This window comes from Trichogramma pretiosum, unplaced genomic scaffold (genome assembly GCF_000599845.2).
Source record: "Trichogramma pretiosum strain Unisexual culture from Peru unplaced genomic scaffold, Tpre_2.0 scaffold19, whole genome shotgun sequence".
Taxonomy (NCBI): domain Eukaryota; kingdom Metazoa; phylum Arthropoda; class Insecta; order Hymenoptera; family Trichogrammatidae; genus Trichogramma; species Trichogramma pretiosum.
This window is the reverse complement of record NW_019641707.1, coordinates 2,239,399-2,252,135: the sequence shown is the minus strand read 5'-3', so window position 1 is coordinate 2,252,135 and position 12,737 is coordinate 2,239,399. Positions and strand designations below refer to the sequence as shown.

Below are 12,737 nucleotides of genomic sequence, written 5' to 3'. Positions count from 1 at the left end.
CGAATAGCTAATTCTCAGGACTTATTTGTATATTATATGCGCCTGTTAGGGCCGATACGTCAATTCACGTCCATCATTTGTCAATATTATGGGTATAATCGTGTAACGTCATACATGATACGACCGCTACACATTAGTATAATAAAGCAGAGTATGCAGTATTGCTAGGACTAGCGCAATCGCAAAAGCTCGCGAACGAGAGAGAACAAATACGCGTGGCATTAGTCAAACGTTTTTTCAATTTTACTCTGGTCAACGTGCAACGAAGCGACGGGCGAAGACTTTTTGTCGTAAGATGAATCGATCCGTTAAAATATGCGACAAAGGCTTGTAATACAATGCTGCTGCTGCTGCTGCTGGGTCGCGTACTGTATATTATATACGTATATAGCTGCTGCTGAGCTCGAGGGGATCGATTGTCATTACTAATTCACGCTGGCTGTCCTAGTTTGAAAATAATGAAATTTCCTCTACTACTACAACACGGTGGTGCGTTTGTAACTCGTCGCGTCGTGCTCGCGCTCTGATCGAGCTTTCGCAGTCGTGTCGTTCTCTCTATCCAGCACGGATTGCGCGCTCGAAAACTTCCCCTTTGTATGTGGAAAAAATATGATTGCCGTGTAGCGTATTATGTATCGCGCGTTGACTTACGGCCTCGAGCTCCGGGAAAAATTGTCGCACCTCATTCGCACATATATGCCTAGCATTTCAATCGCTCGAGATCGAGCTGGGCGCAAATTAAATAAATCAGGTGCTCTATAGCTGCGCCGCCGAGCAAGTGTAACGGGAATTTTGACCCGCGCGGTCAGGACGAACAAAGATCTGCAGCTCGGGCCAAGACAATAAGATCGATTGGTCAGCTGGAAGCAGGATGTTCTATCTGTTTCTATCTGTTATGTGCCACCGGGGACAAGTGCATCTCCGCACGTATATAGGTATTGGTACTCCGTTAAACGGACGCTGCTTTCCCAATGTCGAAAGAGAGAGAGAGAGAGGAACTAAGCATCTGTACCCTTTTAGCCAACCTGTTGATGGAAGTCGAGCGTGAAAATGTTTTCTCTCTATCTCTCTTGTCTGGCGCGCGTTCGCGCGAGGCGATGAGATTGGCATCGACGCGTGCCAAACGCGAGCTATACATATCCATGTCGACACCATCAACGCGCGCGCCACATTGTTTTATTTTTTTTATTTTTCATTTTTTTTTTCTTATTGTTCGTTGCTCGAGGGCCACACGCGTGCCATCAATTTCAATATCGTCTGGGCGCGCTGCCTTTTTTTGTTTTGTTATCTTTACGGGCTATATCAAATTCTATGCGCAGATCAACGAATTTGAGAGTCATCGCGAGTCATCAAACGATCCGAAATAGAAGAGGTGAAGTTATTGCTGATAGGATTATTAATGATTATTGCTCCGAGCACGACGATACACGCGCGGGTCGTATGCACGCTTAAATAACCTGATGATTGTTTGAATAAATTTTTGTTTTAATGAATCAGATATAAAACAAGTTCTTTTCGTTAATTCTTTTTTTGTTGTGGAGCATGCCTAAATCATTGAATTACGTTAAAAGCTACTAGGTTCGAATAATTATTACATAAATCTCGTTCCGATGTCGCGATCGTCACACTTGTGTGCGAAAAGAATCTCGATCGACGCTACGCAAATTGCATCGAGGCAATTAGTTCGTGGTTACACGGAAAAATTAACCTCGTATAGTTTCTATACTTGGCTCGATTCGAAAAATATATTTTTTTTCAAAGAAAAACCCGCAGTTAAAAGATTGACAAATAAATTTTATAAATTATGGTCAATTAAAAAAAAATGTGCTGAATAACAAACAACAAAGACATCCGATTGATCATAAAACACCCTGTACACCGCAAATCGCATTCTCGAAAGATCGAGACGAGATATTACAACGAGAACTCTGCAGAAGACTCGTTTCGATTGCCTCCTCGTCTCCTTTTTCTTTAATTGAAAATCACCGAAGGAAATTTTTCGCTTAAAAAATACATAAATCGATGGCAAAATCGTCAACAATGTATACCCCTACCACCATGGCGATCTCACACGTGAAAAGAGATATTTTCCCGGTGGCCTATCGCGTCTCTCTCGTCGTGGCGACCAATGAGCGAGCGCGAACGAAGACGCGCGCGCACTGCCTCGCACTTGTCGGCGATTTAAAAAAGGAAGCAGCAAAAAAAAAGTATCCTCACACATACGCGCGTATGAAAAAAATGTCGCGGCTCCGGCTCGACTCACACGCGTCGGCCCGCGGAGGAGTGGGAGCGACTATAATGTGCGGAGGCATCAATCGCCTTGAGTATATATACACATAAAACGTGGTCTGGTCCATAGTCGAATCGGCAGTTGCTCGATAACGCGACACCGGCGCTGTTCTCTCGATCTCCAATCATCACTTTTACTTTCGATCTCGTTTTCTTAAATTTCGATATTCGCGAGTATACGAATCGGCGGAGTTTATCAGTGCCTTTCTTACACGAACAATCATCACATGTGTCGCTCCATCGACGGCAGCTAGTGTACTTCCATCTTCTACTCGTAGTTTTATCGTCGCCTACCTCCAGGACGAGGATCAGCAAACGTATACCATGGAGAGCCGATCGATGCGAATGGTAGCGATCCTGCTGGCGGTGTGGACTTACGGCAGCGCGCCAGGCTGTCTGGCCTGCTCGGGAAAGACTCTGCTGAGTAAGTACAACACGATGCATGCGGTGGCAGCCGCAGCCACACATGCCGATTCTCGAACGTATAGTACAACGAAGCGTAAACATAATATCCGGTCGAAGGACGACCGGTAAGACGATCGGATGAGCACATTCGAGCTGACAGCCGCGACAGTCACGCGGTGGCTTTTTTACGTCTTCTTAATCGTCTTCGATACTCGCGCCTAAGGGCCTCCTGGGTTTTTTTGTTTACTTCATAATTTTTCTTTTTTAATTTTTATTTATTTATTTATTTACATTTGATTTTTTCCTCCGACCAAGTCATGCAATTATTATCATGGCGAGGACTCGCGCGTCGAGATAATGAATTTCAATTAAGCCGATTTCGCGTACATTTACGTGTTTGCTGACTTCTGCGCTTCTTGTTTCCTGGATAAAAAGATGACGATGATTTACCCTGAGATCTCCCGAGAATCACCGATTAGCCAAGGTAACGCGTTTCAATAATTCATCGTTCGCGTGTGGTACTCGCCGTGTACGTATACCACTTCAATTTCAACTTTGATATTGATGACAACGGCGCGAAGGTCGAGTAACAATATAAATCTTTGGCTAAATTGCGACATTTTTGATTGGTTAAAAATTCCAATAGATTACGCAAATAGATATAGCACGCAGAATTAAATGTGCGAGCGTTGCCGTTACAAGTACTACTCGACAATAATAATAATAATAATAATAATAATAATAACAATAATAATGGTTCACGGACGGGCGTCCGCTATAGTGATGGAAATCGGAGCGCGCCGCATCGATATATCGGCGTTTTCCGATCGCAGCAGCAGCAGCAGCGGCAGCAACAAAGGAAAACTGGGCGCGAACGGCATCTCTCTCTCGCGCGCTCCGACGACCCGATGACCCATTAAGAACCGCGCGCGATGACGGCGATAAGTTTCGTGGTCGCACGCTGACTATTCCATATGCATAAAACGGATCCGAGATCGACCGATAAGCTCGCCCGATGACGAACTGTTATACAATACTTATATATATATCGCGAGAGTACAGAGAAGAGGAGCAGAAGAATTCGGATACGCGAGAGCAAGTGTAGCCAAGCCCTCGTGGCCCGATTAGCAGGAATCGACGATTTATTTATTTAATTCTTATAAGCGCCTCATGCATAATACCGCCATATATAATAGGCGCTAAACGCGATAAAAATATCGAGAGCTTGACCCCCGCACGTTCAACCGCTTTTCACGCGCCGCAGCGTATACTTTGCGGCTTTGTATTTTTCCCCAGATTAGCCCAATTCTTCTAGCTTTTTTTTGCATTTATTTTTTTCCTTTATTTTTAACTCACTCGGCGTTTGTTCGTTCGTTCGTTGCGGTTTCTCGCATCTGCAGCCGGAAATCAGCTGCAGCTAGCAGCATCAGACCGAGGCCAGGCAGGCAGACACGGGCCAGGGCTTATGTATACACTGCACACACACACACACGAAAGCGTGTATTACGCAGTTTTGTGAAAATTTCCTCGCGCGTACGCCCAAACCTCAAAGGGATGCCAGAAAGAGTAAGAGAGCGAGCGAGTGAGAGAGAGAGAGAGGACAAAGTCTAAAGCTTGCTCGCCACCGCCGCCTTTGTTATTATATACGACACGGCTATATTTGAAGAAAAGTAGGTTGGACGAGTTTACGCGTTGGGTTTTCACGCTTATTATATTTTGGTCGACGCGCGCGTGTGTGTTCCTGCGCAGGACCGTCTGCGAATTTTTGCACTTTGCAGTAAATTCACCACGCGTTCGCTCGCTGCGCGAATTTTCAAGGTGTTGAGTATTTTAATGACGTTTCAATTGAGATTATAGGTCGAGAGTCTTAAAGAATACATGTATATATTTATTATAAAAGCGTTGTAAAGTCTGGTAGCTTGCTCTCCCTCGATCCCTCTCCAGTCTCTCTCTCTCTCTCTCTCTCTCTCTCTGATTGTGACCGCAGATTAAGGTCGCCGTTATCGTATTTTAATGACCAACGAGAGGAAAATCAAATCCGCGGCGCGCGCACGTTAACCGGCGACGAAACTTTGTCAAGAGCTAATTCGACTTTTTTTACCCTCTTACGTACATACCCAGTCGGTCGTTCGACAAATCAAAAGCAACTACTTATACGTTTTCAACAATTTTGCGACGAGTAGTGTTTTATTTTTTCTTATTTTTTAGTTTCTGCGAACTTTAAAAAATTAACGAACTCCTCGAACATAATAAAAATTTTTTAAGAAGTTGGTGCTGTACGCGTAGAAAAAAAAGTCGCTTAAACGCACATTAATTATAAGGTCAAATCGACCCTTATATATACTTGTTCTTAGGTGCGGGTGTATATATCAAGTGCACCGTACTCTTTGGGCGCGCCTAAAGCTCCGGTCTTTTGAGAAAGTATATACAATAATAATCATAGCTCCGAGTCATAATCGCACGTGCAACTCGCATCGCGCGCGCGGGGGAGGTGGAGGCGGCTGCGTTGCTGCTGCTGCTGCTGCTGCACTCACGGAGCGAAACTGACACGATAAATTCCAAGAAAGTTCTCGTGACCGCTCGCAAACTTCCTGCCCTCGTACTCTGAATTGTGACCCTTTGGCTGCTGCTGCTGCTGCTGCTCCAGCGTAATTTTCCTTTCGTGGCTCTGTAGTGTTACTGCTTTCGGGTGGTTGTCGTCGTCTCGCGATACGAGAAATAAATATATATGAATTAAATGAGAAAAAATTACTTTTTGCCTCGGTGATGATTTCTCGTAAGACCTAATTGATTAATATAATCCAATTTGGCGGACAGTGTCAAGCACGAATTCCGATATGCTCTCTTCGGTATGCTCTCGCGAGTCACAGCTCTCGCATCAAGGTTGCTAAGAATATAAAATTACAAAACACAGAGAGCGAGTGACCGGAGGGAATCGGAATCAATTACAACATCCTTTCTCTCACTGTCTATATTTAATACTCTGCATGATGATACTTTGACTTCGGCATGGAAATGCGTGAACTCTGTGCGGATTGACCATCGTGTAGCATAATAATAACAGGCGCAGGCGGTATATAGATACTTGAAGTAGTTAATAATGACGAGCCGAGAACGAGCAGAGAGTAGAGAGGAGGGAAGGCAAGGCACAGACTGGTTTGTCCATGCTTTCGCGCGACCGGCATCTTTTTTTCTTCTTCTTCTTTTTTTTTTTTTTTAATAAATTATTAATGGACCAACTTGCAGCTTTGATACTTTTCATATTTACGACTTCGTGATGGGCATATAATCGAGTAATGTAGAGTTAATAATTTATATGTATTCTCTTCGGATTATCGCCTTTTACGATGAGCGACATAATGAAAGGCAAAACTTTTCCGATACACATACGTATACGCGATACCTCGAACGAGCAGTTATCGCTTCGATCTGTATAATAATGTTTTATGCGCGTAAGCACATTCGTATTTACGTGGAATGATAAATTTTACATTATTTCGAGGATTGTGTGCGCGCAAAACCGATCGGATGCTTTATCAATGCGTTTTCAATGTCCTATTACATGCAGTATACGCGACATGAAAGTAATTTTGCAATTTTTTTATCTCTCTTTCCTTCCCATTTCCTTCTTCTTCTTCTTCTTCTTTTTTTGTTGTCTTATTTTTTTGCTAAACGGACGATTCGCTATTTACCTTGATGTAACTCACTCGGGATCGGCGAAGCTTCCTCCTCGCTACACGCGTGCACGAGCAATTTCGAAGCAAATTTGTATTACAACGTGTTCTATATAGCGGAAACTAGTCGATATGTTTGCGCGAGCGAGAAAGAGTTGTCACATCGTGTGACTCATATTACTATATACAAGATCATATCTCAATAATACATTTATGCATATAATATGTTATTAATCGTGTCGGGTTGTTTTGCTCTCCACAGAGACAGGCGTCACCTGCCAAGAGAAGCAAGAAATCCTCGAGGAGCACAACAGGCTTAGATCATCGATTGCTCTTGGGCAAGTTCGCGGACAGCCCGGAGCTAAATTCATGATGGAAATGGTACGCATACGATCGCAGTCTATATATATATATGATGTTTAATATATAAACGAAACACGGCTCAGCTGGTCGTAAAACGGGATATTGACTTTTGCAATGTTTCCACAGGTCTGGGACGATGAATTGGCATCTGTTGCTCAAAGATGGGCCGACCACTGCAACGAGAATCACGACAGTGCCCGTCACATCAGTAAGTCTCTCTCTCTCTCTATTCCCTGGCTAAAATTTTCTCTCGTATAACAATTCGCGAATCAGTATACTAAGACGGCGGTCGATTTTCGCTTGCAGAACGTTTCCTTGTCGGGCAAAATTTGGCGCGCACCTGGACCACGAAACCACCGAAGGCCCAGCTCGACACCGAGCCCGAGTGGCGCAAGCAGATCAACAAATGGTTCGACGAGGTGCGCCTATATCGCAACACCTACAGCCCGATCAGTGGACACTTTACTCAGGTGAGCATCATCTATCCACCCATCCGATTTTTTTCTGCTCGTAAATATTTTTCTAGCGAATTAACGCCGTTTTTTTGTCTCTCTCTCTCTCTCTTCGATAGGTCATTTGGGGCGAGACTTACGCCGTTGGTTGTGGCTTCTCGTACTACTACGACCCTTGGCGCGGATACACCAAGAACTACGTCTGCAATTATGGGCCCAGGTAAATATCTATATAGTCCAGTGAAAACTTACATGAAATTGCATTTTTTTGGGGAGAGATGAAACCTAGTCTACCTTATGTTTTTGGGTGCGCTGAATTCATTGCCGATGTTATTTTTTACCTAAAACATCAGCGTCAGGGTGAAAATCGAGGGTGAAAAAGTTTTTCGCTGATATCTCGCGAACGAAGCAAGATACAGAAAAACTGATTGCACCAATCGATTCCTGGTGAAATTTTACATCGAAATACACTTTAAACTTTTCAAGTGTCAGTGCAAAATTGTTCACAATATTGAAAAATTAGTTTACAGCGGTCGGCGGTAGTGGGGGCCGGCAGCGAAGGGGAAGCGACATATATAGATATACTAGCGCGGCGTCGCCGGCCCCCACTACCGCCGACCGCTGTAAACTAATTTTTCAATATTGTGAACAATTTTGCACTGACACTTGAAAAGTTTAAAGTGTATTTCGATGTAAAATTTCACCAGGAATCGATTGGTGCAATCAGTTTTTCTGTATCTTGCTTCGTTCGCGAGATATCAGCGAAAAACTTTTTCACCCTCGATTTTCACCCTGACGCTGATGTTTTAGGTAAAAAATAACATCGGCAATGAATTCAGCGCACCCAAAAACATAAAGTAGACTAGGTTTCATCTCTCCCCAACAAAATGCAATTTCATGTAAGTTTTCACTGGACTATATATGCTATATTCCGAACGAACGTCTCTGTCGTAAGCGCGCACACACACGTGCTTGGCTACGATATACGTGACGCAAGGCGACAACTACGACGACGGCCATAACGATCGAATAGCGAAATTGCTCGCTCTCTTGCGACGCGCTTCGTATAAACTTAACGGCTCGTAGTAAAGCAGTGGCTCTTATTTTTTTCTTTTTGCTCGTCCACAGTGGCAACGTACTCGGAATCAAGCCCTACGTCCACGGCTGGCCGGAATGTCACGCGTACGGCGTCGAGTTCTCCAGCAAATACTCCGGACTCTGCAGTAAGAAAAATCATCATAATAATGTTAAAAAAATCATGAAGCACACGTGGGTGTAACGCTGATTTTTTTTGCTCCACTCTCTTCAGCGCACAACGTCTACTATCCCTTGGGCTCGTATTGCGCCTTCGGCTAGGAGAGAAATAGAGAGAGAGAGAGAAGAAATGTGTGTGCTCTTGCCGCGCGTATAGCAGCTAACGCAGCAATCGAGACTGCTTCAAGAGGGTCTACTGCGACTTACGTGCGACGGCGGCGACACACGCACGCACACACCTGTACCTTCATATGTGTGGAACCATATATGCATTCTGGAGCTGGCCGTGTTGTATCGTACTGGCATATAACGCCCCGCACTCACAAAACATAGACAATATATATTGAAGTGATGAAATTACACTACGGAGTGAAGAAGAATAAAAGAAAAGTAAAGACGACGCCGGAGAGAAAAGAAGAAGAAAACGAAGACGAAGAAAGTTGAAGAGCGTGTCAGTTTCTATTTTTTTCATTTTTTTCTTTTAACGTTGAACTTCGGCTTGTGCGAGTGCAGTGCGATGAGCACGAGACTGTACGCAGCTGTATACGCACGCACGCGCGACGAAACTAAATCGATGAAGCGGTGCTTAGACGTCGAAACGAAATTCGTATATAAATGTGCACGCATTGCCGATCACGCGCGAAATACGATTATAGCGGGTAATTTTCAATAACGTCACGATATCGAGTTTTTTTTCGGGAACCGAGCAGCGACAAAAATTGTACTCCACTATCTATCCGCCCTCACTCTCTTCCTCGCGGGCAATCGCGCGCGATCGGGAAACGCGTTCGCTCGTCCCCCGCGCGTCCTAATTGCCGTTTGACGTATAGAATCCAATATTCGGCACGCTTTTCTATACACGCACACAGGCGCCCGCCCGCCCGCACACGCACACGAGCGAAACACGCATATAGATATAGTACATAGAGTAATAGTTTGCAGCAGCAGCAGCAGCAGCAGCAGAGAGGCGCGCAGTGCTTCTAGTCCATTAGATTTTAATTGTTTTGCGCCCGATGTGCCCGCGCGCGCTTGTGTGTGTAGTATGTGCAGGCCGTGCATTAAGCTTGCGAAGCGCTCGCTCATGTATGTGTATTATATACACTGTATACGCGTAATACGCCGGAGAGCGAGAGCGAGATCGCTGTGTGTGTAATGAAGCTTTGAGCTCGATAAAGCCGAGCCTCGAATCATCCGCGCGCGGTATCTAGCTCGCGCGGATAAGGACGCGATCTCGCAGCGTCGAGGTAAATTTTCATCTCGAATACGACGACGACGACGATAATGATAATAATGATGTTCTTGATATAACGATGTATATATATATAATATTTAATATGATTCACGAGAAATCAATTAACTAGCTCTTAAAACTTTATACTGTATTAAAAAGACGGGCTCGCGATCGAAGCCCACTCGAAAACTTCTTTTTTATAATTGTGATCTATTTAACACATCTGTATAGCCACTAATATAGATGTATAAGTCAATACCTGTTAATTTTGTAAATTGTTTCTCTTTTTTTATCAATAAAGTATTCAGTTTAAATACGGATTACATAATGAGAGTATTCTTTATTGGCTCTAGGCTTTTAAAATAGACTTCCCCAAATTTAAATATAAATAAAAAGCGATAAAAAGTCGCGAGCTAAAATCAGTTAGTCGGTCAGCTGCCCCGGCCACGCGGGAAAATTTACGACCCGGCGCAACCGGTTCCGAAATCGAAAGGAGGAAAAAAAAAGGAGAAGAAAAAAGAGAGAAGCACCGATTCAAAGATAGCTGTCTATTAATGAGCGGCATACACTACTCGTATGCACTACTTATCTTTGCATAATATTACACTAAATCGCACGGAATACAGGAATTACATATGAATATATGCACCGCGAAGTCTGTATTAATTACAAATTATTTATATCGGACGACTATAGCGGTAAATTCTTGTTCGAGATAGAGAGATTCTTACACGTGCCGGGCGCGTTCGTGACCGGCTCGTGAGAGTTCGCCAAATATCTTACGTATGCATGTATAGAAAAAAAAAGTGAGAGAAAGACGTTTCCTCAGTTGTCTGTGTACGTGTGTGGGGACTTATCGATTTCTCGAGCGGATAGAGCTCGATGTGATCGGCTTATGTGTATACTCGTATCGAGCATTCGTATCTCTCCTACGCGTATGCACATCGCACTCGATGCTCCACGACCAGTATTTTTGCGCAAAATACTTTTTTCTCCCTACATTATATGAATACCGCATACACACACAGACGAACTCGACGAACACGACCAAGTTAGCTGAGGGTAAAGGTACGTACGTACGGGTGTAGGTGGTATACGTAGGCTTTGCATGAATCGATATATACTACTCGACGTACACGGCTCGAGGTATATATCGAGAAAGTTTTGCAAGAGGGTTAATATAGTCGTCGTCGTATGTGCGGCGCCTCGTCGATAAGACAGCCGACGGAAAAATCAATCATGTTGCTACTCTCTCGCTCTCTCTCTCACTCTACTCGATGCTGCGTCTCTTCTTCTTCCTCCTTCGAGAGTAAGAGAGAGAGAGAGAGCGCGAAGAAAGAGGAAGGAAATCTTGCGCGCCGAAGATACGATGATGATCGAGAGTATATATGGGATGTGTAACGCCTGCTGCTGCGCACAGGACGTACTTTTCTCCCGGTTGCATATGGCACAGCATCTATATATAAATATATATATTGGACGATAGCAGGGCCAACATGACAAATGCTTTGCACTTTTTGAACGATCCTATGAATTCGATCAATCGAACGAGTGGGAGAGAGAGGCAAGTTATTCTTGCCCGGGTCGCATTTTATTTTCATCACCTGATTTTCTGCCTACGCAGACGACCCCTGCCACACGCAGGAATGCCAATTTTATATTCTCTCTCTCTCTTTTTTCAGCTTAAATATTTAAAATAGCAAACCAGAAGCTCGGCATTCTTTTTTTCCGTGATTTATCGATACGATACGCGTTTTAAAGTAGTCAGGTTGTACAACGTTTCCCGTTCGATATCGAGTAGTATTACAGAGATAGGCAGCAGCAAGCTCCTGCGTGTTCGATGATAAAAGCTTTCGTATTTCGGGCCGCGCTCGAAACATCGAATTACCAAAGTCAATTATCCGGACTACTTATCTCTCCATCTATCTCTTACTCTCTCGCACTCGATCTGCGCTCGCGATATAGAGTATAAAGTATAGACTTGCATTTTGGCGAAATACATTTGGACGCGCGAGATCCGAGTGTATATATCTGCCTTGCAAAACGCATAGACCCTCGCGCCTTAATGCGTGGCTAAATAATTCACGCGGCCGAGCGAAAGCTGAGAGAGAGCGAGAGCGACCCTTAAAACGGCACGAGGGAAAAGCATCTCTCTGTTCCTTACATAAGCGCGTCTCTGCATATATATCTATGTGTGTGTGTGTATTGCAGCGAATTCCGAAGAAATACCTATGTATATATGCGTGCAAGTGAAAGGAGCATAGCGCTTATATGTATACACGGAGTCTATGTACGAGCGTGTGTGCGCGAGCTTTTCCACCCACCCACCCAGGCGTCATGAATATTCGCCGAAGGAGCTGTTGCTGCTAGCTGCTAGCTGCGCTCCTGCACTCTGAGAAACTTGCATATCCTATACGTTACTTAAAGCGCGTAGAAAATGTTTGCCTTGCGCTCTTTGATACGCTCTCGCTGCTGCTGCCGCAATAGTAGTGGTAGTAGTAGTGTTTACCGTTGCAGAGGCCAAATATCGGTGCGCGGGATTCACACGCAAAAACGAAGATATCGCTATTGCGTAGGTTGCGTGCTAACATTTCCTTATGGCGTGTCTCATATATTTTATTACCAAAAAATTATCGAAAGATCGAAAAAATTAGAATCCTTGTGGTTTTAGACTTACGTAACGCGTTGACTTATGGGCAGAAAGAGCGATAAGACGTTCTTTTGTGTGTCAATGAATATTATATATCTGCGGTAGTTTCCTGGATTCCGAAATCGACGAAATTTTTTGACATAACGGCGCGTGCGGTAATAATTTTATAATGTAAAGGTGCAATGACTGGACATTCCGTTCAAATATATTTTAGTAATTTATTTTTTTGTTTATTTAAAAAAAAGAAGAGAGAAAGAAAAATATACCGGCGTGACATTTAAAATAAAGATTTCTACAGATCTGAATTTAACATAGGTCTGATCCTTTTTTTTTTTTTTGAGTATATTATGTACACATTTTCATCAAGACCCTTACAATCTTTGATCGATAACAAAATTTTATCGTACAACAATGTGACA

General features: G+C 43.7%; 1 protein-coding gene across 2 annotated transcripts; it reads left to right on the top strand.

Moving 5' to 3' along the window:
• Nucleotides 1–1,942: 1,942 nt before the first annotated feature.
• On the top strand, nucleotides 1,943–9,296 carry LOC106650796 (venom allergen 5-like). 2 transcript variants are annotated; one of them, XM_014368996.2, is made up of 7 exons: nucleotides 1,943–2,713; nucleotides 6,631–6,749; nucleotides 6,858–6,939; nucleotides 7,038–7,201; nucleotides 7,303–7,403; nucleotides 8,312–8,406; nucleotides 8,493–9,296. In XM_014368996.2, the coding sequence occupies exons 1-7, from the start codon at nucleotides 2,614–2,616 to the stop codon at nucleotides 8,537–8,539; spliced, it is 708 nt and encodes a 235-aa protein (XP_014224482.1). In that variant the 5' UTR covers nucleotides 1,943–2,613; the 3' UTR covers nucleotides 8,540–9,296. The 2 variants fall into 2 exon arrangements, with proteins under 2 accessions (XP_014224482.1, XP_023318842.1); XM_023463074.1 differs by lacking the exon at nucleotides 8,493–9,296 and having other exon boundaries at nucleotides 8,312–8,489.
• Nucleotides 9,297–12,737: the final 3,441 nt, after the last annotated feature.